General features: G+C 38.7%; 1 protein-coding gene across 3 annotated transcripts in view; it reads right to left on the bottom strand.

Annotated features, from left to right (window-relative positions):
• The window catches only part of LOC124723003, a 160,654-nt gene that overhangs the window by 61,127 nt on the left and 73,636 nt on the right, over nucleotides 1–25,891 (bottom strand). For all 3 annotated transcript variants that reach the window (XM_047248179.1, XM_047248180.1, XM_047248181.1), the window contains 2 exons: nucleotides 10,539–10,696; nucleotides 1,602–1,693 (listed from right to left, as the gene is read on the bottom strand). In XM_047248179.1, the coding sequence (XP_047104135.1) occupies nucleotides 1,602–1,693; nucleotides 10,539–10,696 (250 nt within the window). The remainder of the gene's footprint in view (nucleotides 1–1,601; nucleotides 1,694–10,538; nucleotides 10,697–25,891) is intronic.

The following is a 25,891-nucleotide window of genomic DNA, read 5'->3' as shown; positions in this document are numbered from 1 at the left end:
TCCACAAGATTAAAAGAGAGAGATAAATTTCAAGTTTATTTCAGTTTCCTGACAGCTGAGCCAACCAATATATTGCTTCTTCCTATGTATATCTCACAGGAAAACCATGAAGGTAAAAAAATTAGACAATCGAGCTCATTCTTAACACGAACCATTTGTAACGAACAGAAAAAGGAGAAAATAGCAGTGGAATACAAAATACCCTTTGCCACGCACCAGACAGGAAAGTGATTTAGTATTACACTGTCATCTAGTTCTGAGCTGTGTAGAAAGTTTGGAATCTCTAGGTCATCAGGAAGTTAGTTAGAAATAAATTGCAAAATTTGTTCTGAACATACCAACATACATGAAAATGATGTAACAAAAACATGTTAAAATGCCATTCTCCAGACTAAACCATCCTCCCCTCATTATTTTCAGGTAGGATAAGCTTCTGGAAACACACAAGAGTGCAACTATAGCCAGGCTAGATCACTCAAAGCAATGCAAATCTGATAAAGATGTACTCTGTCACATCTCCATACTCTGTGGCTAAAATTTTAGCAGTTTTAAAGTTATTCATTTGAAATCCTGTAACAGTAATCTCACTATCAAATGGGATACCCACAAATTTTACTAACTGTTCCAAATTAAGTACACTTATCATTCAAAATTCAGGTAGATTAAAGATTTAACAATCAAAATCAGAGATTTCTGCAGGAAAGATTCTAAATAATACAACCAATCTATTCACTGTTAATCAAGACAACACATTTCAGTTACACTACTAGACAAGGGTTGTAAAATACAAACACATTTCGCAAAGAAGTGTCTTTCTACAGGGTTCCTCCTCATACACAATTAATCACTTAGAGATAATTGCAAGTACAGTCCTAAGGTAATTGCAATTACAGTCCTACCAAAAACAGACAAGCAGGACACAGTCTTCTTACACGTTTGACGACACTCCCTAACCAAGTGTGTATCAGAATACACTTTTGCACAGGAAACATATGAAAATGGGAAATCAGCTGCAAACACCTATTACTCATGGATCTCTCATACAGGCCAAATTTCCTGACAGATTAAAACTGTCTGCCAGACCAAGACTCTAACCTAGAGACTGGCTCTGGCTAAACTGTTCAGGCCCAATTCATGATTGGACCCCTGTGAAAAGGGATAAGCAAGGCAATGGTTTTGTCACAACCTCAGTTGTTAGGTCTGGTTCCAACCTAATACACAAGGGATAACTGTTTCCCCACATTTACATTTTATGCTACAGAATCTAATCACTGTTTAGTTACATGCACCAGGAGAAAAAGAAAAATGACCTAGGAGTGTATTATTAGTAATACACATCTAGTACAAACAAATCATTAAGTTGTCACTTACATTTACAGAGGACTTTAGTATTATTTTATGTGTATTTGCCTTTGTACATATATCTGACCAGGCAAATCTACAATCAAGGCATAGTTAATTCCAATTCCAACATGTATTTTAAAAATAACCACAATGCTTGCATGCAGATTCATTGTACATGCACTACAGCAGCAAAATAATTGAGGAGCAAAAATCTGTCCACAAATTACAAAAGTTAGCAGTTTTCTGGGTAGACCTACCTCATTTTCATCTTGCTTTCTGTATGAAGCTAAGGCTGCCTCAACTTCCTCAGGTAGATTTGGAGGGAATGTGATGTTTGTTTGTGCCCAAGCTTAAAGCAAGACAAAAAAAAATATCCATTATTCATTGAAGATATAAAAGCATCCACATGGGGTAAAAATCACATACAGTTTTGCCACAACATGACTTCAATGAACCAGGAAATTAGCAAAATGTGTATCTGGAACAAAAGGTAATTTAACTTTTAAACACAAACAGGATTTTATTTAAGTGTTTTTACACAACCTTATTACTCTGGAATTTTGCGTCCACTGGATCATATACCCTTTCTTACTTCTCATTAAAGCATCTAACTAGCTTTTTCACCAAGGACTGCCTGTTGTGTGCGTCAGTGAAGCAATCAACAGGACTGTCTCATCATACTGGTATTTCATAAGCCCTGAACTCTCTTTCCATTAGTCTGACGATTCTGAAGTGTTGATTTCATTCCCCACTGACAACGCCCAAATTTTCAGGGAAAAAAACTGAGGTGACTGCTCGTCAAGTAACATAATTAGCTGAATTTTTCCAGCATGGTGGTTACATCCTTTTTGTTTCTGAAGAATTTAATAACGCCATCCTTGAATAATATCACATCTTTGTAGCTTCACTCTCACTTAGACTTTTTAATTCAAAATCTTAAACATGGCTGCCATTCAGCAACTGTATAAATTTGGAAAAAAAACAGCCAATCAGTTGCAAACCAAAGGTTTATTTAGCCCTTGACCTAGGTTTCAATATTTCTAAACATATCTTCAGAAGAAGTGGGCCTTGTTATATCACATAGTGGTAAATTGCATTAGCTGAAGCTGAGCGGCTGTTATCATATATAAAAGTGATACAAAAGTCAAAAAAACCACATGCCATGAATTAAAACAGCAGCCAGCTTACATTCAGCTTATGTCAGAATAAATGCATAAATGTATTTGCTCACTGGTAAAGGCTCTTGTCTACATAAATTTATAACAAGAGTCCAAAGAATAAAATATCTGCATAACCTAAATATTCACCACATCAGAGACAAAGACCTTCATTCCATTGAAGATATGGTCTTGGGGAAATCAGATGAATCCTTTTGAAATAGGCCATAGTTACAATAATAAGCACCTTTCACTGAAAGTTTCTCACTGTTGGTCAATGTTATCATTTAATCATCAGCACGTACAGTCTTTGACAAAAAAACTGATAACTGGCCAGCTGCTGCAGAGGCTAAGTCCAAGTCGTTCACTTAAGGTGGCCATTGCAGTTAATCACCCCTCAGAATTCTAATTACGGCAATATGCATGCTCTCACAACACTGTACAATGTGGAAGTGTCTGGAGGAAATCTTGTCCTTTCCTTGAGAAGCTGAAAGGCTGTAACTGCTCATGGTGGTAAATGTCGTGCAATGTAGCCATGGAGTCATGAGATCGAATCCACTCCATTCCATTCCATTTTTTTGCGTTTGTCACATTTTGATTGTCTGCGGAAGTAGTCAGTCTGATGGAGCTCAAAAGTAATTCCCTTCACAATCTAACTTACCTGCAATACTAGAAATCTCCACAACAATTCCACCACAAAGGTCACAGACGTCTCAAGACAAAGATTACACGTGGGAGTTTCTTCACCCTACAGCAGCCCTCCGTAGCTAGCGACCAGCCGCACTCCGCTTGTCAACATCATCAGGCGTCGTACGACCAGGTGGACGCAGTGCTATGATTGTGTTTATCTGTCATTTTCCGATTTGAAGTTCTTTCATCTTGCAGTTACATATTGGATTTTGCAAGCGCGAAACTTATGAACGTTGTTCAAGAGTTGTGAAAGAGAGTTCGAAGTGGAAAAAGTCTTAACATCTGAAACGCATAGTTTGCTCTGGGTTTAACAGAGGTGTGAGGGCAGCAAGGCAGCTCAAGTATACTTTCACTGTGGGTGGAGCATGTGCTTTTGGGCAAAACATGTCAGCAAAGGATTTTACTGTTTCAAGAAATGTCATTCATTGTCATGACTCATTTTCTACATTCAGGAAGTCTCATTAACAAACATACACGATGAACCGTGACCATTTAACTGTAGTAAAACAGTAAAAATAAAAGGTGGGACTATTAATGCATTTCAGATCGAACGTCGTCATTTCACTCATTGAGAATTCCTAAGCAGTATTGTTACTGGTGTCTAGTTATGATTTCTTTATGTTAACTTCTTAAGTGAAATTGACGGTTGGGCCATAAGAAAAGACATCACCTTGAGGAAAGGGCAGTGTGACATAACATTTTTCAGCAGGTGTCTCAATAAGGATGTCATGCACTACAAAACCCTCTCCCGGGTCGCATCTATCGCAGCTGGTGTTTGTTGCCAACAACTAAGTGTAATTCAGCTTACCATGGTAACCTTACGACGAAAATCTATTTTAACAGAACAGAAAGTACTGTAACACTAGCATGTCCATAACAGCACGAATGAATAAGATATTACTCATTCTCAACTTCAAAACAGTATGTTCTTGTTGCTGTCATATGTCAAACAAGTATACAAATTTGGCATTTCATAGTTATAATTTATTTACTGACTTTGGATCTGAATGCCTTTGCTCTGTCATGAAAAGGCTACAAATTCTTGTCTTCAGCGAGACTGGAACCGTGACCCAAAGCAGCCCTCTCTTCAAAAGCAAACACGCCTCTATCTTGCCACAATACTCAGATGAGAATCAGCAGGTTGTAATATGACAGCACAGATGGACAGACAGATAAAGTACTTGCAGAGACTATCTCTACATGCTGCTAATCCACGATGCTAAACTCCCACTATGTCGGACTGTAGCTCAGGCTTATTTTCTGCTCATAAAAAGAGTTGCTCAGCAGTGGGTGAATAGCATCCACACCCTGGTAACCTACACAAAACACAGACCCATAATAAACTAGTTCATTGCAGTGAAACGCCATATGCCCGTGTCTTTCTGGCAGTGTCTTTTTTTTTCTTTTTTCCTTCTTTTGCAGTAGACTGTCACCTCAGTTTGGAAGTGATAAACAACTGTTACAGTCTACCACACCATAACTCACACCCACTCCCTCCCTGCCCAACCACAACAACCATGGATGTAAGTGTTCCGAACTGCCTTGCTGTCTTCACCCAGAGCAAACAATAGATATCAAATGTTAAGATTTTTTTCCACTTGCAGCTCTATTTTATAACTCCTGAAAAACATTCATAAGTTTCGAGTGTGCAAAATCCAATGTGTAACAGCACAATAAAAACTTCAAATCAGAAAATGGCAGATAAACATAATCACAGCACTGCACTAAGAGAAATTATGTCCCTTTCATAAACAATTGCTTCCCAAAAAACAGCTCTACAAAAACATCTCTCACGGATTACTTGCAAGAGGAAGACAGGAAGAAAATACGTCTGGACATTTGTTTTGCTTTACAGTAATATTGTTTCATTCACTGATTTCTCAGTGAAGAACAAAAAGGAAAGCTGGAAGATTGGGGACTTAATGCCCCACTGACAACAAGGTCTTCCAATGCACAAGCAGGAATAGGATTGGGAAGCAGGATATTATCTATGCCCTTTTAAAATATACCATTCTAGCATTTTCCTAAAGTGATTTGGGCAAACCATGTGAAACAATATGGATGGTCAGATGGATATTTCAGCTTCAGTCCTGCCATAAGGAAGGTCGGTCTGTGAGTCTGGGGACTTAAACAGTACAGTAATTTATTTCCCTAAGGATTATTTTACAGTGACACAGGAGCTTCATACAAGGAACAGACATATGAATTTACACGTGTGTAATGAGAATAGGACACCTCACTCAGCACAAAGAATAGCTCTGTAATCTTAATTTTTGTTACCACATAAAAGGCGTTCCACTATCAGCAATCCACAACATTCAACACAGCCAAAATATACAATCATAGCCTTATGCTAAGGTTTTCCCCTTGAAGTTTTTCATTCAGTGTTCCTCAAAACAAAAGAACACAGTACCATTAACAAACCATAAAAAGACAAAATGTATCTCACATAGAATACAGGTTTTACAAAGTTTCAGTCGAATACAGCACAAGTACCAAAATCAGAATTTTATGAAGAACCATCAGTTGCAATAAAAACCTTTTGTGAAACATCAAAGCAGACTTCTAATTTGGAACACTGCCTGCCAAGTAAGCGTCCTGCTCAGTTTTGATCTGTCAGAATGTTTCAAAACAGAGCACATTCCGCTGCAGAGTGAATGACTCATTCTGGACCCATGAAACTTTGCATTATAAGCAATCAAATCAAGGATTCGCTGAGTATGTTCCAGGGTGTTGCCAACTAAGCTACTTTGATCAAAACTCAAAATTTAAAGATAATGAGAACTGAAAACCAATGCTGAAGCATTTCCTAGCTGGCAGTGTTCCAGACATTCCTGGTAACCAGAATGGGCAATGAAGAATGCACATCCACTGCAAGAAAGGCTAGGACATGCCACATAAAATGTTTGGGGAGCAGCTTTGATAATATAGTAACATGAACATACTGAAAAAAGTGGATAATGTAAGCATCTTTACCTTCTGTTACAAGCACTCAAAATTCTTACACAAGGGAGCAGTGAAAGTGAGAACTGTAGAGTCAAATAACTGAGGTCTCCACACCGTCTTTTCTGTGTGCTTCCTCCTGGCATGTGCTCATTTCACAAGACGCAGCCTATGCCCACAGGAATGAATCCCGTGTCTTACGAGCTGACATATAAGATACATTGTATAAGTGCCCAATGCTACTGTTGAGATACTACATATTTAAAGTTGATAGCAGAACAAAAGGGTCTACAATGCAGAATACTAAATCCAACAACTAACTTGGGAAAAGGCCAGCCTACTTGTGCTAAAACTTCACAAATCCTGCATATGAGAAGGGTCCAGTAATCCAAACAATGGAAAGAAGATAGGCTTTCAAGATATGTAGCATATTTTATTTATGGGTGAAAAGCAAACAAATTGCATTTCATTCCAGTAACATACATGTTACTCAACACCCACTGACCTTAGTCATCAGACAATACTGTAACAGAATTTCAGTCTTAGAATTATTGTTGAACCTTCCTATTTTTAGTATCATCCTCATGGACATCAAATGAATGCTAACATTTCTTCTACTATTTTCCCTCTTGGACAAATTTATTACCATGATAACAAGTTTCCATTAGCCATGTGCATGTACATTTTCTTTGAACCATCTGAAGTACAATATTGCATGCTGCTTCTGTCACAGTTCTGCAGATTCAACAGGGATCCTCTGTCACAAACAAAAATTCTTACACTTTATACACAATACCCTTCATTTGAGTCCCAGTATCTTGGAAATGGGCAATACTAAACCAAAAACAAACTGAACAGAATGCAGCGAACAAATATGAGAAAAATCAACTGTACCAAACAGTAGACACACAAAAGACAATCATTCACAACAGCATCACAGTTGTACTGATGGCATATGTGTGAATCAGGCACTTGCACACCATGTACAAAGGAATATGGTAGTCATCACTTCCCTACAATGCTACTCAGAATGGTTGCAGCAGAAAATACACTGTGGCTGCACAGTATTAAGTCATCAGTTAAGCTAAAGGCTTCTAACCACCTGTTATAGAAGAGGGAAAGAGTGGGAGAACAGTTATTTACACTACAGCCATCACTTTCACTGTTCCTTAGCACTGTTGCCAATATTGTCTAAGACATCCAATAAAGCCATCTACCTCTCAGACTACAATATAAACATCAGATAAGGAGATGCATTTTTTTATCTAGTAATCTGGAGATCTGGATTCTGGAGACCACTGTGTACAGCAAGATTTTGCTTTGTCATTATGGATTGACTGTAGCTCAGTGACTGAGTAGATATGGTACAGGCAACAAATCCAAAGATTTGTGTTCAATCCCATGTCAAGTCTTACACCTTTCCTGTCACTGCTTTCACCTTTGACAATGCATTGTGTATGTGAAAAATGCTAACTAGCTGCCTAGTTTCAATTCCACATGATGGAAGACCCGTATCATCCAATAGGGGCCCCTCACACAGACACTCATGACTATGCCATTTAGGGTCCATGCAGATGCCATCTCATGAACCAGACACATGTGTATTTAAGATGCTGGTCAGATGCATCCTGTACCTGCATGCCAGTACATTTTGATAATGTGCATGCAACAGAAATGCAGCAATGCATGGCTTGTGACATTCTCACACAGGATCTTCTCAGTTGCCTACAGATTCTTGCCAGGAACCTGTAGTATGTGACGTGATCATGAGACTCCCAATGCTGGATGAAGAAAGAAACTGAAGAAAATTTGTGACAGAAAGTTAAGTGGAAGGTTGTACTACGATTTGCTTTTCTTTACCATTGATCACGAGCTGCCAGTGTGAGGTATTGTAACATGTATGCTTCTGTGGGTGAGGGTAAATCTCTTGCTGAGTGAGAATGATGAATATGGTATTGACCAAAAAAGAATTGATGATATCCAATATCATATCACATTGTTCATTCTTTAATAGTTTCAATAGTTACTTTGGTAACTGTCTCATAACTAATCAAAGGGATAAGATTGTGACAATACCTGTACTTATACCCACAGAACCACATTATCTTTTATTTATGTTCATACTGGTAACTGAAGTACCTACTGCTGCAGTAGTGGTTATAAAGTGTGTTCAGTTCATGGAAAATGACAGCAACTAATCCATAAACAATGCACGATTTTGGAAGTGATGGAACTCCACACAGTTGCACATACTTGGGTGCGAGTTGCACCATTTACATATAGCTCTTTCAGGTGTCACTCTTGCATGCTGTGTTACACACAGATAAGAACTTGTACCTAAATTTCTCTCTACGTACCTTAATGTTACACTTCAACTCACAGTCAGGCACAAATGAAGATATGTCTCACTCAGTTTCATTGTTAAAATTGTTCGTCTGAGGGATCTCTAAAGCCTAGTGAAACACTGTTGTGTACTACCTGAACTATACACCAGATACGGACTTACTTAGTGGACTACGAAAAGGTAGCTATCAATAATCCTTTGGATCTCAAGGTGGATTCAGTGAGTTTTGCAACTACAGAGTTAGGGCAATCTCAGCATGTAAGGTTATGCCAGGGTAATTACAGAAGTCAAAGGCACACACTTTCCATTATACTCCAAAAACCAATGCCTGACCACATCCACAAAATTCACTATTTTAGTTTATACATGTCACATAGTATTGCACATTTACTAGGCATACCGATTTCTTTAAGGGGGCAGGACGTCAAATGGGTTGACTTGGAGCAGGAGAGGCACCACAGGGTATTTTAATTTCCACTGTCTATCCTTTCACAAATAAATTCTTACAACTTTGTCAGCATGACCAAGAAGGATTCAAGATTCACATTCATAGCAATGAAAGTTCAAAAACATAACCAAATAATTTTTTTTAAAAAAGTGAAATTTCATAATTTTTTCACTTACTATTGGCTGCATTTGTTGCTATAGGTACATTTTTCTTCATAAGTAAGAGAGAGTCTTCGATTAATTTTGCACATCATACAAATCATACTTACAGGTGTATGAAACTCTAGAATTTATTAATTTATGTAAAAATGAATGAGCTGTTACATTTTTAACTTCATGTTTAGAAGAAATTCAAATTTTATAATTATTTATCTCAACTTTTACCACAGATTTTAATAGATTTGGAAAATTCAAGAGTTTTGCATTAAGGAGTTTGTGTTTAAAAAGCAGTGCAAAATTCGTGGAAGAATCTCTCTTACTTATGAAGAAAAGTGTACCTATAGCAACAAATGAAGCGAATAGTAAGTGAAAAAATTATGAAATTTCACATGTAAAAAAAAATTTATTTCCTTATGTTATTGAGCTTTTACTGCTACGAGTGTGAATCCTGAATCCTTCCTGGTCATGCTGACACAGTTTTATGAATTTATTTGTACAAGTACAGACAGTGGAATTTAAAATGTTCTGTGGTGTCTCTCTTTCTCCAAGTCGGCCCGTTTGACGTCCTACCCACCTTAAGATATAGGTATTCTGTCACACAGTAAAAACCCCACTGATGACCCCTTTCTCAGTATCTATGAACTGTGGATTCATACCAAAGCAGCCTGGCTGGAGGTGCTCCAGAATCATTCAGGTAAATCCCTCTGTAAGGGAGATATAAAACAGTTCGTATGACCTTGCAAAAGCAACTGATTGTATTGATCTGAAGAAGTACAAACAAGCATCTGATTATATTGATCTGAAGAAGTACAAACCAGTCCCTTTGTTACTATGGATCACAATCAAAATCCACTGACATCAATTAAAAGCACAACTAATTAAATTTGCAATAAAATTTCTGATCACTTTTCAGGATATTACAATAAATGATGCATCTTCATCAATAACTGTTGAGCAGGTTGAGGAAAAGCAAAATGCACACATGCAAGGCTGCTGTAATTTTTCTTATTTTGGTAATAGTGTCCACATTATCTTCTACTGTAAGATTGTTGACTATTATTCTCTATAATTAATGAAAACAAACACTTGGGCAAAAAATATTAACTGCATATAAATGTGCAGTAGCAGTAACATGCAGTCCATGTGCTCAAGTAACCTGTAGACAACTGTTTAAACAACTAGGCATACAAACAAGAATCTCTGATACTCACCAATATGAAACACATTATTATACTAAAATAAACATGATAGCTCAAAACTCTCACTGAACCACTTACCCAATTTCTACTTGAAACTGAAACTTTTTAAAATTACTGATTTTAATGTATGAATTTTTCTAATTCTCTTCCTATTCAGTTTTTTTGTTTTCTCAAGGTAGCCACAATAAACAGATAAACAACATTTAAAAACTGAGACAGGCTTGTTCTGTGAATAAGAAATGAAGATATGCTTACTGGTACTAAGATTAATATCATGCTGAAGAGTTGATGGGTCACAGGTATATGGCAAAGAAATATCCTCATCATCCCGCTCCTCTTCTGGATTTAATAAAAATGAATTTACCACTTTGTCAGGTGTGACAAAGAGATCTTTAGATTCATCTGCAAAAAACCTGAAAAGTGAATTAGTCTTCATTAGGGCTGTTTAATGTAAATAATGAGCGAATATTTTTTGCAGCAAACATTTTCTGACAGCTTAGCCGAGAGCACTTCACTGAGTAACTTTGTGAGGTGGCAAGGACCTGCCTGTGGTGGACTCAGCAATTTGATATCAGTTATAAATTATCTTTATCTATAATACAACAACAACACATTTAATTTACCATGCCCTGTGCCATTCATGCAATTTAAAATGTCGTACCCACATAAAATATGGTTTCATTATAAGAATGATCTGTATCTTCACACACTGTATCTGCACCCACTCTCTCTTTCAGAAGAAAAAAAATAAAAATAAAATAAAATAAAAACTTGACTTGAACTGCTTAGATGACTCAGTCATCCTGTGTACCTCATTTCGGAACAATAAACGAGACTGCTGTAACAGTCCTGTATGTTACTGGCTGGTATTCCTTCATGGCTGATCATGTATGTGAGGAATGTGGAGATAAAAAACAGAACATATATGCTTCTGTGTAAAGTGAAGAAGCTCAAGCATCTGCAAAAACCTTGGCAAGACTTCCAGCTTCCTGGGACACGGGCTGCTTCCGACTAAAAATGTGGCGCCCACATTTGGCCAGGCTGGATATGAGGGACTTTTTAGAGCGGACTAGACGACAGTAGTTGTAGTAGAGATACTGTTGTTTATTGGTAGGTTGAACGTGAATGTGTTTTACGAAGATCAATGAAGTGAAGGCAACACACACGAAAGTAGCTCACTGAACCAAGGAGGACATGGTGAAATTAGTGGAACAGAAAGTGTTGATGTTCTGGAAGGATGAGGTTAGTGTCTGAACCTTGGACCCAAGCCTTAAGGATGTCATGAATGAACCTGGGCTATTGAGAAGCTTAAAAATGCTAGGTGCTTAGTGTGGCTATATCTGCAGGCCAAGGTCTCATGCAAAAATTGGTACCTCACGATATCACCACAAGTAAAGACATTCACTGACAAACTTAGCAATGGATTGGAGACACCAGTGCAGACACCCCCCCCCCCCCCCCCCCCCAAGTGTTTCCTCATGCCACTGCAGTCAGAAAGCTAGTTCAAGCACAGTGCCACTCCTTCCAGTCTCTATGAACCAATGTAATCAGCAATTGCTTGTAGTCATCATTAACAACGACAGTATTGTCAGAGAATAGATCTCGCTCCATGCCAATATAAGACTTATTTTGAATTTATGTCCAGTTAAAGACAATTGTACCCTGATGTGACACTTCCATTCTACAATGACAAAGTTTTAAATGTGATATGTATCAGTGAAATTATCTAATATATGTCATCTGTATGGACACTAATTGTTTCAAAGTTAAGTATTTACCATGACCAAGTTTTAATAAAATACTAATAATTTGGGTGGTGGTGGTGGTGGTGGTGGTGGTGTACCTGCTGGACCACCTCCTGATGTGATTTATTTTGCTACAATACAGCATAATGGTGACACTGAAGGGATCACATTTCTTCAGTGAATAGACTTCCTGCACCTGCCTTGTGGCTCATCAAGAACAGCTAATTCTGGTGCCATGCACATTTTCAACTCTCTCTCTCTCTCTCTTTCAGTGTAACAGTGTTTAACCTCCAAAAGAAATATCTCTAAATGAAGTTCTTCAGTTTTAGGTGCAGCAGACTGAATGCCTGCTGCTCAGTCCAACAACTAATTACACTGCTGCCGTACCGAGCAGCTCCACAACCGGTTGCTGCTCCAAGTTATGCCACTTTAACAGTAAAGACTAGGACTGGACTGAATATTGGACACAGCTGGAGGCCCACTTCACAGCTTACAACATTAAAGGTATGGCACACATCAATTTTTTTCTGTCAATGGCAGGAGCCGGTGTGTACAGATTGTGTCTTACGTTGTGCCCAGAGTCTCATCCCAAAAACATTGTTTATAACAACCTCGTTTGTAAGCTTGAGGAGTATTTTCATGTTCAAATTCATGTATCGGCAGTGAAATTTAAATTCTTTCATCTAAAGAAGCAGCAATCTTTAAAACAGTGGATTGCTAACTTAAAGGGCTAACAAGACATAGCAAGTTCCAGTGTTCTTGTGGATTAAGCTGTAGTGATGGTTTTATATGGTGCAATCTGTTACGTCTTCCTTTGTCTGTTGTGTGGTTCTTTAGTGGATGCAGGACCAGGAACAGATGCTGTTCATTAACAGAATTCAGATATTAAGTTATTCTACACCTAATATCAAAAAGTAAGGAAGAACATAACCTTGTTGCAGTATCAGTTGCTAACAGTAGATTTGAACGTAGAAATACATACAGATACAAAGGATTTTAAATGTCACTTTTAATACAATGTTTATTCAGATGTAAAGCCCTGGTCACTATGAAAGTCTGTAAATGTTATTCAACTGGTAAACACACAAAATGGGGTCAGTGCATGAATGTCCGAACTTGAGTACACCCTCTGCTGGAACTCCGGAGAAGGGATGCTTGCATCTCATTAACAGCTGTGTAATCATTCATGGCAGTGCCTTCGTGCCATGGTGGCGGCTGTGGGAAACACTGCGGCATAACTGACGGCAGGCATATTTGAAATTGCAGTCGACCAGATAATGGCTGATACCGCACAATCATGCAAAATGTGTTGCACGCAAACATTCATGCTACTATTCTCAAATTACTAGATCCGAATCTGAAAACAGTTTTGTCTACTGTAGAATTTCTAAGATTGGTGTACACAACGGAAGTTAATTCTGAGTCTCCATCTATTTCTCTTGTTCAGAGTGTACAAGTGACACAACCTAAAGTGAATGTAAAAGTGAATAAAAACAAGGATCAGAAACATCAGGACCATATGAGGAACTCTTGTCCTCGCTGTTTTTCTAGGCATGATAAACAAGGTCATTCTTGTCATAATTCAAAGTGTCTCCAGAGTGGTAAGCATGATCATATACAGGCCATATGTTTACTGCATTGCAATTCACAGTGCCAGTCTATCGTGAGGCAACAGTGTAGCTCTCAGCAAGTACATGTCGTTGAGTCCAGACAACCATGGATGGCACCTACTCAGGCAGAATATTTCCGCTCTGTAGAAGACTCCTGCTGTAGTCCACAGACAGATGAACAAGTTGTTTTTCCAGTCAATGGTGGCTCAAAAGACAAGGTTTCAATAAGGCACAGGGACATCAGTTTCCCTCATCAATAAGGACACTTATGAAATAATTGGTAGCCCATATTAACAGAAACTGACTTTTGTTTTGTCTGCATATAACGGATATTAAATACCAGTACTTGACATTTGCAGTTCGCCACAAGTTTCGGTGAAGTTACAAAATATGTTTCATTTCATGTACTATGTTCTAGAAACAGTGCAAACATTTTTTGTTTAGACTTGTCTGACTTGTTCAATATGTGTGTACAAGACGGTGTTACAACTCAGTATTTCAGTGCCTCACACTGTTTCTGACTTGTGTAGAAAGTACAGTGAACAGTTTTAACCAGGATTAGGAAGAGTTAAGGATTTTGATGCACACATTACTGTTAAAAAACATTCCACAGCCACGATTTCTTCATGCTAGACCTGTCTCCCATGCAATATGGGAGCAGGCTTCTCACAAACTGCAATGATGGAAAGACAACGGGGTGATGTAACATGTTTCTGCAAGTCAATGGGCATCCCCATTGGTCATTCTCAAAAAGCCATCATGAGATTTATACTCGTGTACTGATTTCAAAGCCACAGAAAATCCACAAACTGTTGTGGATTCACTTCCTCTTCCACTACTACAGGAATCAATGGACAGATTAGGACAGAGCAGATTCTTTTTCAAGACTGATTTACGCAAGGCATACTTACAGACAAGCAGTCCAAGCAATATTTTGTGATCAACACTCACCTGAGTTTGTTCCAGTTTGAAAGACTACTGTATTTCAGTGGTTCACAGACCAATTAATAGCCAAAGTCCCTTCATGTACAAACTATCTGGACAACATTGTTGTCACCAGATTACATGCCTCCTGAACATGTCACAAATTTAGACTGTTTGTTTTAAGTACTTTCTGCAGCTGGCAAAAGTGTAACAAGGAAATGAAGAACTTTAATACTTAGAACATGTTATAAATGCACATGGCACTCACCTAATTCACACTTGTCTGTGAATAAAGATCTCCCGGTGCCCTGTAATGTGAAGGAGCTCCACTCTTTTATACAGAAGATTATATATTACATTAAGTTTATTGCAAATGCTGGGCAAATTGCAGCTTTGCTAAACTGGCTGCAATGGAAAGGTGTTCTTTTGTGGCCCCAACAACTTTGGGACCCATTCAGCAGTTAAAGGATGAATTGTTAAGTCTATGTCATCATCGTCACCTGATCCATTTTGATCTAGTTAAGCCTGTTGTGTTACCTACGCATGCATCGCCTTACAGGACTGGAGCTGTGCTCTCCCGTAGAATTGGTTCATCTGATAAACCTATTGCTTTTGCCTCGAAAACTCTCAACAAAGTATAGTGAAATTATAGTTAATTTGAAAAAGAGGCTCTCTCCATTATTTATGTTGTTACCAAGTTTCACCAATATTTGTATGGTCACACGTTCTAACTGATTGCAGATAATCAGCCTTTGACAACTTTGTTCAATCCTTGCAAGCCTCTCCCACCATAGACAGTACAAAAACTGCAACATTGGGCTCTGTTACTGTGTAATTATCAATACATGTTGTTATAAATGCCCACTGCACAACATACAGTGATTGCTCGTCTTCATTACTAGTCGGTACCAACATGGCATTTGCCTCTTCTGAGGAGTCATGTTAGCAAACTGACACTCAGAATTTTGAAATTCTTCAAAATTTTCCTCTCGACTTTCAGCATAATGTTGGAGCAACTGCTTGTGACCCAGCTCTTCAGGTTATTTTGCAATATGTCTGCCATGGGTGGCCACACAGTTTGAAAAAAAGGTGAAGGCTGTACCCACAGATGGAATAGTTTACAATGCATTGAAGTCTGCCTCCCCTCCCCAGCACTTTAAAGAGAAGACCCAAAAGTACACAAGATTTCAGAACCCATCTAACACTGGCATCATTGTCAGACAGGATTGTGGACAGATCTCCAGCCAAACCAATGGCTGTTTATGCACCATACATGTAGCCAAAATATGCTGAATCAAAAGTGGCACATCACAAATTTCACAGAGTGGCAGATCATCCTGCTGGAGGAGGGAATTGTTAAAAGGCTTTGTCCTATGTGCAGTCTGGTGAGCAGCACTTCCTTCCATTGGTGAGATTGGCATGACGTCCGTCATCATGCCTGCGTGGTCAATTTGAGTGACTGCAGTTTGTTCCCCACCACCTCCAAACATTCAGTTTCCCAATGATGCATGATCAACTGTCAGATAATGAAATGATGGCCTGCAAGGGTATGGCATATTGACAGACACCACCATCCCTACATACTTCTTTGGCTGCTTTGTTGGATATGTCATTTCTCTGTACCCTGATGAGTCTAGGTACCCAGCAAAAGACCAACACCTCGTCAGTATATTGTAGATGAGGTAAGGGATCATGGACGAGCTGAATAAACTGGTCTACCAGATACATCTGGTGGACCACTTGTAGCGCACTGAGCGAGTCAGAATAGACTAGAAGCCTTGTATTGTAATGTCTGTGAATCCGTTCCAATGCCGCCATAATAGCAGCATCATAGTATGTAGACTGTTCTGGAAGGTGCACTTTGAAAACACCTCATCGAAAACAACTGAGGGCATTCTCTTGCTGGGATCCATCCATAAAAACAATGACAAAGTATGTACTTAAAATTGAAGTAAACAAGAGTTGTAAAAACTTAATATTGAGTACAATTTCTCTACCACAGCATCAAGCTCAAAATGATTTTGGGCCTCTAAAGGCACCAATTTGTTCCATCCTTGGCAATGCATTCAGAGGACTGATATAAGCAATTCCTTGAAACTATCAAATAGCACATATCCTGAATGGTTCGGTTGCATGGGACTGATTCCTAGAGAGCCACTCAAAGGTGTTGGATTGCTGCACTGAATGCCAATGACAGACCATGTTGAGATTTTCAGGGCCTGTTGAGTCAGATAGAGGCATCGTGAAATCCAGAACGGTGGTTCACCTGCCTCTGCACACAGACTCTGAACTGTGCTGGTCCGATAGGGTCCACACGATATTCGAATGGCCTCATGATGGACAGTGTCTAAAATCTTGAGGTAGGAAAAACAGGCTGACCCACAGACCACACTGCCAAAACCAAAATGTGATCTAAGAAATCCCCTATGAAGCTGCAGGAGACAAGACCTTTCAGCTCACTTTGCTTTTCCACTATGGCATTTCAAAATATTCAATGATTTTAAGTAGGTGTTTCAGGTGGCGGGACACAATTACCTAAAAATGTAAAATATTATGAGCTCTGGTTGCTTAGAACTTCAACGAGTGTGGTTAAAATTAACAATCTTAGTCTTCTCTGGTGAAAATCTAAAACCTGTTTTATTTGCCCAAGCTTCCCGCCTCCTGATGGTCGTCTGTAGTTGCCTCATTGTCTTCGTAAGACTGGAGGAAGGGTAGAAGATTGCTAAGTCATCCACAAACAAACAGCATTTAACAGGGCTTCTGACAACAGAGGATATTTCATTAGTAGCAATTGCAAGCCATATGACTGAGTACATTGCCTTTGAGGATCCCATTCTCCTGAACGCAGCAATCTGACATGGCATCACCAACATGATATCAAACGCACCAGTCCTGCAGGAAGGATTGGATAAAAAGAGGCAGATATTCATGTAGTCCCCACTCATGAAGCTGGTGAAGGACGTCTTATTTCTAAGTCGTGACACACTTTTTCGAGGTCAAGAAATACACCTACCAAATAGTTTCGGCGTAAGAAGAATTCCTGTATCACAATTTCCAGTAGAATTAAGTTATCAAGTACTGAACAGTAACACCTGTAATTGCACCGGGAGTGGTACAGGTAACTTTGAGATTCGAGGAGCCAGACTAGGCAGTGGTTGGCCGTGTGCCCAAGAGTCTTACCAGTACAACTGGTAAGGGCTACACTCCAATAACTGCTAGGATCGGTTTGACCCTTGCCTGGTTTCCATAATGGAATTAATATTGCCTCCTTCCAAGTTGTGGGGTACTGCCCATCACACCAGGTCTGCTTGAAATAAGATAGGAACTTTTCTTTGGGCTTCAAGGCACAGATAACGGAGCATCAGATAATGAATCTGATCATGTATGGGAGCAGCGTCCCTGGGCACTGACAGAGCTGATTACAATTCCCATGTATAGAATGGAAAATTCTAAACCACCTCATTATACAAGAAGTAGTGAAGGCTCGTCATCCCACAGCCCTACAGAACACCTGGAATGCAGGAGTTTGTGAACCTATAGCATGATGCAGGAAACATGTACGCAACTTTTTCTTTTTTACTGAATCAATTATTAGTAATTCTGTCAACTTTGTGGCAAGAACAATCCTTCATTTGCACTGATTAGTTTCAGACATGACTTCCATTATCAACCCATCATTTATAAACAAATTACAGCAGTTGTGACCAACTACTTTTATAATGAACAATTTCACATGTGGAGAACATATATCTTGCTTTTATACACAGACAGATAATTTCATTGTAAGAACACTAACAACCAGTGTACTTGGAAATAGCCACAATCTGCAATCATGAACATGTACAAACTCACCTACAACATATTATCAGTGCTTCTTGCCAAACAGCACTAGTACAACTGATACATGACATTGCAGCAACTTAGAAGAATATATGCCAGGGGTCACTAGTAGAAGGATGAGAACCTATGCACCCTCTAAGGTATGATCTGCCAGCTGCCTTAAAACGGTATTGTTAGCTAGCATTAACCAAATAATCAATTTATTTCTTAAAACATACCTCTAATTACAGTCTGCAAATAAAACATAAAACTGTAGTGCCTATCTGCAACTCAACACCTTCACTATATGGTGAGTAGCAACTATCCTTTTCGTAATATTGTTGAATAGAGCATAAAATGCTCATCACATACAGTGGCATAAAACAATATCTAGATTAAATATACAGAACCATACTACTGTGCACCTGTAATCAAGTAACAGAATGCTTAAAACATACCAAATAAGTCTCCTGTAGTAAAAAAAAAGGTCAGTGACTACGGAATGCCACCTTACCACATAAATTGTACTCCCAAAAGAAACATCTTATCCAGAATAAAAGCTATTGTCAAATCACAGTTGACTGTCATTCATAGTTTACAACTGAAAACTGACGCATCAGTAGCATAACACCTGTCATCAACATTAGGTGTCAGTTTTTGATGTGTACAAATTTACATTATTGACAGAAGATTCCCTATCGCCAGTCGATTTATTTATATACCTTAAATGACTTCGTTGTCTAAATGTAAAACCCAGAATAAAATTACAATGATAAAGCTTCCAACCACTTTTACACAGCATTACTACTTTTTTAAATTACTCTGGTATCAAATAACAATGGCCACACAACACTGACCTAATGAAAATGAATGTAAAATTTTCTTTTCTTTTTCACCTATAAAAGTGCAATGGCTGACTATTCTTATTTGACTCACACAGTCTAATCAGTAAGTCACTAAAAAGCTATTATTAACACACTGTCACATATGGAAGTCTTGAAACTCAAACTGATCACTAGACCCGTAAGACCTTGGCCATATTGGACTCCTTTTTTGAAACCAGCAAAATATCCATCATATTTTGAAGTCCGACTGTTCATTAAGCAGCTTATCTGGCTCTTATTCTTGCTCTCATACATCTCAAGTTCCTCTAAAATTTCAAACTTTAAGCCTTTAGGGGCAATATTCTATATCTTCATTGTCTTCTTTATGCTACCAGCTACGTAATCCTCATTATGTAAATGCTGGACAAAAGCAATCCTGTTAGCAAAATTGACATGCTCCTTGAACCTGGCTGTGATGTATCTACCCGTCTGGCTGGATTACAATTTATCGCTTCTATTAATTGAAATGTGGAATCTGCAATAAAATTTACATCAGCCATATGGGTAAATGTTTCAAAAGCCAAGATCAAAGAGCGTATTGATTCTGCTGAGAGGATGGTTTTTGGTCAACATTTGGGTAATGAGGGTCACGTCGACAGTAGCATAGATAAGATGAAGATACTGCAACTTGCCCTTGAAGATTGAAATTTTAGAGGAACTTGGGATTTATAAGAACAAGATAAAGGGGCTCGATAACTTGCTTAATGAACAGTCAGACTCTAAATACAATGGATATTTTGCTTTCTTTCTTTTTTTCCAAAACAGTAGGCTATCATGGCCAACGTTTTCTGGGTGTAATGATCAGTTTGGGTTGCATATGACAGTGTATGTATAGTTAAGGCTTTTTAGTGACTTACTGAGGAGAATGTGAATCAAGTAAGGATCAGTTTAAGTTCCACTGCAACAAAGAAGGCCTTATGGACGCAAAGGCTAGCGATGATTGTCCCAAGAGGTCAGAGGGAACATTAAATGGTGCTCGGCTCTCCAGTTCATCCATTTGGATATCAATATCCTCAAAAGTAAAATCACAATCAAATAGGGAGAAGTGCTCATCAATCCAAAAGTTTAGCTGCTACTTTCTTCGATTTCGAAGAACTTTTTGTGTGATTTTTTCCCCCCCTTACTTATAGGAGAAGTTTCTTGCATGGGTAGAGACGACTGCTTAGTGGGCTGTGACGGTGTGCAGCTGCATGTGGCTGAGGTCTCACATCTGGTGTTGACGGCTTCTGAATGATTTTGGTTTAAAGTGTGGCTTATCCCCTCATAGGTACAATGACAAATGACAGATACAATGACAAGTGACTGAATCTGTGGTCTGGGGCAGAGTGGAGGCATCACACTGAGTGACTGGTTTCCTAAAGTGCCAATGCAAAAGAAGTAGCAAATACCAGAGGCTGAATACATCTGAAAGCTTTTATAGCTTCACCATACGGAATGTGTGTCTTCAAGGGAAGTTGCCCACTAGAGACTGTCTTGCCTGAAGAGCCATTCATCTCATCAGCACGTTGCACACCTTGAGGTTGAGGTTTTTTTTTTTTTTTTATGGAAGTGTGTACCTTACCCACACTCCAGGTGTTGAAGCCAAGAGCACACAAAATTCCATCATCGTGCTTAACAGTGGTCCCTGAAATATGCCCAAGTTTTCAGTAGAAAACGCCCAGCACTGCTGGCAAGTCCCCAGCGTCGCCATACCCATATCCAACCGCAGCTTGTGGAGCTCCCTGGGAACACACAGCCCTCTCTTCCCTATGTTGTGGGAGACACTGTATCAGGCCCCTCTGTTCAGATCTGTCTGGCTTGGGTAGCTTGCCAGTAGCAATGCTACTGCCGGCATAACACTTAGCTTCACTGAGGTGCACAAACACTCCCATCTGGCACTGAAGGTGCCAATGATAATGTAGTACCACCCTCCCCCCCCACCCCCCCTTGGGAGGTGGGGACATAAGAGGGAAATGGTTAGTGTCTTGGACATGGGAGGGTAGACTGAGGGCAGTAAGTTTACAGTGTTCATCCAGAACAACAGAGATTAATTCAGTAGAGATACAGTAATCAGGCAGAATCGGGATGGCTTATCTTCTAGATCTTGGAAGTGTCTATGAATTGGGCACCTGTAGAGTGGTGGGAGTGAGTGGGGAGGAAGATGCCGAAGGGAAGTCTTGTCAAAGGCCTGAGGCTATGAGAAATGACAAAGTCTTGCTGATATTTGGTGCCAGGCTGGAAAAAAGAAAAACAAACAGAGAAGGCATATATGTTTGTACGCTAATAGTCAGGTCCATAAAAATATACGTAGACACAGGGAAATAATGAGATGATTCCTTTCTGTGAATTGTAACGCTGAGTCTGTAATTGTGGTTTTATATACACAGGTCACAGGAATTTACATTACACTTTTCCTTGGGTTCTATTGCGTGTTTTATTTTGTACCATAAATTATCCAAAAATCTAGGTTTTCCAGTGACCCTGTTTCTCTTTTTATTAACAGTCATCTTCTTATCTGTGGTAGCTTATTTCTTCATGCATGGCCCACTGCTGTGAAATATTTACTGCTTATGGTGGTTCTTGTAGGTATCAGCAATAATGGTTTATGTATGTATCAGCAACAGTATCAAAAAGAGACGGTTCAATTCCAGTACATTTAGCAACATGTACAAGACATTGTTCAATTTGAAATATTAGTAACATAAAATTAGACTGCGCAATTCTTAATATTGTAGAAAGTGTCTTTCATATTCAGCAAATTGTTCTTAATGACATATATATCTTGTACTAATTGCATTCAGGAGTTTAAGCTTCTTGTTTTTGAAGATACAAAATGTGCAATGAAAAGAATGGGCATACCCTCCAGGTCTCTAACCTATAGAACACTGTTTTTTGTAAACTAAATTTCTCTAAATGGGGACTTTCTGGATATTTCATTGAGCTTATGATAAAGTTTGTCTGCTGATGTGCTTTCAGAGGTAGCCTTTTGCTTAACCAACTTCAGTTTGATTTTGTTGTCGACTTTGTAACAGTGCACATTTGTGATTCATGTAGAAGCGGTGTCTTCCTTCCCAATAAACAAAATATACATGGGCATATCACTTCAAATCTTCTGAAAAAGGTTTCCAACTACGTAATATTTTCTTCGATGAATTCCTCACTTTTGTGTACGTAGCCATATGTTTGCATTGTCACTAAAACATTGTCTTTCTATCTGCTTTAGGCCTTATTGCTTGGCTGCTGCTTCCTATTCATATCTTCCCTATGCTGATCTTGAGGTAATTTACTGTTAACATTCCATTTCTAACAACTTATTCCTATCATGGCCCACCACAATTTTTGCATTTGTATGAAGTCTTGCTACATCAGATCTATTTCTCTGTAGCTTCTATTATTTGTTATACAGTGTTCTGTTTACTTTGTTTGCATTGCAATGAATTAGTTTCTTGCTATATGTGTTACACATCTTAAAAATCTAGTAAATAATGTAAATTATTTCGACTACAATCCACATACAAGGACACACACTACTGGCTACTGTTAAATATAAGGTTAGCAGTTGTTTGTTTCACATGTGTCTTACTTTATATAGCTTTTCTCCTTGTTTATCCACAGATGCCCTGCTTTTTGTTTGATTAATTTTTTAGAAGCTAATTTCACTATTATGTAGTATGCAATGAGATTACAGTAACAACACTATTTATTGTACTGGATGATTCAAAAAGAATGAACAGATTTCAATTGTTTATTCCTGACAAACTATGAAAGATAGAAACACATTGCACCTGTCACTGGATAGAGGAAGGTTCAAACTTTTGTGTTTGCACAGACAATATATTGTACACTCAACATTAGCATCATGCCTTGCTCAAGAAACATTGAAATGGTAGTCCATTTCATTCCACATGCCAATCAACACGTCCATGTTTAAAAACTTAACTTCAACAATTCGATTTCTCAGCTCCTTAAGAGTAGCTGCCATGGGTGGGACAAAGACACTTATGTAACCCTACAGAAAAAAGTAAAATAATATCAGAGAGTGTGAAGTCTACTGACCTGGGAGGCCAAAAGCAATGAACAAGATCTTGTTGTCTACCTCTTCCAATCCAACATTGCGGGGTGGTGGTGTTAAGATATTGCTGCACCTCAAGGTGAAAGTGAGGGAGGGCATTGTTTTACACAAAAATGGTATCACTGAAATCTTCATGAAGTTGTGGAAAGTACCAATTTTGTGATATGTCCAGGTATGAAAATAATGTTACAGTTTCCTCCACAAAAAGAAAGAAGTTCAGAAACTCTGTGGACAGAAATGACACAAAACACATTCAGTTTCAGCGAGTCCCTCATGTTCAACGATGATGCCAGGATTTTCTGACCTCCAAATTCTTACATTATGACAGTTTACTTCACCCGTTAGATGAAAAGTCTATTTGTCCATAAAGATGAGTCATTCGGAAAAAGTGCCCCCTGCCATATTCTGGATAACTGAAATGCAAAATTTGCACCTTCTGTTAAGGTCACCAGGACCCAATTGCTGCAGTAACTGCAACTTGTAAGGCTTCATACGCAGGCATCATTTCAATTCACACCACATCGTTGTTTGAGGGAGTTGCAGCTCCTGGCTTGCATACCTTGTGGACTTCCGACAGCTGTGTGTAAACAAATCTCAGATACACTGGGCATTTTCACCAAACATGCGTGGCCGACCAGTCCTCTTCCCTTTGCAGATGCAGCCAACTACTAACAATTTTGTATGCCAGTCATAAATCTACTTGTACAGACGCGGCTTCTTGCTGAATTGATGGCGGAATGCTTGTTGCAATTGGGCAATGGTATGACTTCATACAAATTCAAATGCATAAAATGATTCTTCTTGTGGTGTATTCACCATGTCGCTATTAAAAAAAAACAGCACAGCTGTGTCAAAACTTTGAACCTTCCCCTATCCAGTAACATGCACAATGTATTTCTATCTTTTATAGTTTGTCTGTAACAAACAATTGAAATCTTTTTTGTATCAACTGGTATTTAAAATATGGGATAATAATGACTATACCGATGGCCTCAGCAGTTTAGTCCCATAGGAACTTACCACAAATTTCCAATAATGACTATGTTGAAACAACTTTGACATATGTGCAAATTATATTTATAAAAAGATCTTCTGATAGTACCTGTATCATCTCTGTACTAAAGATTTTACTGTTAAGCTAAAGAAACTGAAAATTATGGTTTAACGTCCTGTTGAGGTTATTAAACACAAAGCAGAAATTCAGATAGGGCAAGGATGGAGAAGGAAATCAGTCATGTCCTTTGAAACAAAATAAAAAGCAGAAGCAAAATTATTGGCATTTGAAAGAAGATTAGGATTTAACAGCCCACTGACAGAGTCAATAGAGACTGAGCACACGTTTTAATTGGGGAAGGATGGGGAAGAAATCAGCTACTTCCATTTCAAAGCAACCATCACAGCATTTGCCTGGCAATTTACGGAAATCACAAAAAATGAAAACCCGGATGGCTGAGCAGGGATTTGAAACACTGTTCACGCGAATGTGAGTCAAGTCTTTCCACTGTATGACCTTTCTCAAACTTGGATTAAAATTTTGATGAAAAAAAAATACTATTCCTATTCAGACAATAACCACAGTCATCAATACTGCAAATCCAAGGGAGGATTACAAATTACAGTTACTTGTACCTTTCCTTCAGAATTAGTTTTTCTTATATATCACTGCAACTTCAGCACACTATCCTGAAACACTCAGCAGCCCCACTTTAATTAGTACTAAAATTAACAAATTAATCACATTCGTTACTCTGTTTTTCCTCCGACTAGCTCCCTTATTTCTCCAGCATGTAGGTTTTAGGCTTCAAGGATTTCGGTCACATGGATACTGTCACTAAAATCATATTTTAACAACGCATTTTTCACAAAAAGAGATTTAATTTTCTTTATAAGTTTTTAATCTACATTGCACATGGTACTTCTTAATACACAGATGGTGCCCGAGAACTATTTTTAGGGCTCTGTGGAAGCTGTAAGTAATATAATATGTTCTCCTGTTCTCATACATTCTCTAATACAGCACTATATAGGAGACTGGGAGACATTTTTTTACTGAACTCTGAACTGGTTCTATGCGGTGACTTTCTATTTCTTATCATTGAGTATGCTTCAGTTCCCTGATGTGTCTCATCATTTCCACACATTCAAGCAAGAATTCCTATACATGTCACTACCATTTTGAAAGGAATCTCTCCACAATCAAACTACAGTTTCCCAGTAACCTTAGGAAAGGGCTTCAGCACATCACATCTTTTACAAATGTCTGAAGCTATGTAATGGTTTCATTTCGTTTCATCTTACATCAGGGGTGGCCAAGGATTTGGCTCCCGAGCCATGCCCTGGCACGAGTGCCACAGAGCTAAACCAGGCTGGCATATTTCCCCCCACCACCACACTACGCTGTCTGGCAGTGTGGAGGGGGAAGAAGGGGCAACTGCAAACGTGCCGCATTTGAATGGTAGTGCAGTCGCACAACATACGACTTAATTTTATATTTCATACTTCTCAATAACACAGACCAAAAACAAAACGAATCTTCAGAATTACTTGATTGTTTTTGAAGCACTGAAGACATGTT

The sequence above is a fragment of the Schistocerca piceifrons genome, chromosome X (genome assembly GCF_021461385.2).
Source record: "Schistocerca piceifrons isolate TAMUIC-IGC-003096 chromosome X, iqSchPice1.1, whole genome shotgun sequence".
Lineage (NCBI taxonomy): Eukaryota > Metazoa > Arthropoda > Insecta > Orthoptera > Acrididae > Schistocerca > Schistocerca piceifrons.
The sequence above is the reverse complement of the archived record's forward strand: the minus strand, read 5'-3'. Positions and strand labels throughout refer to the sequence as shown.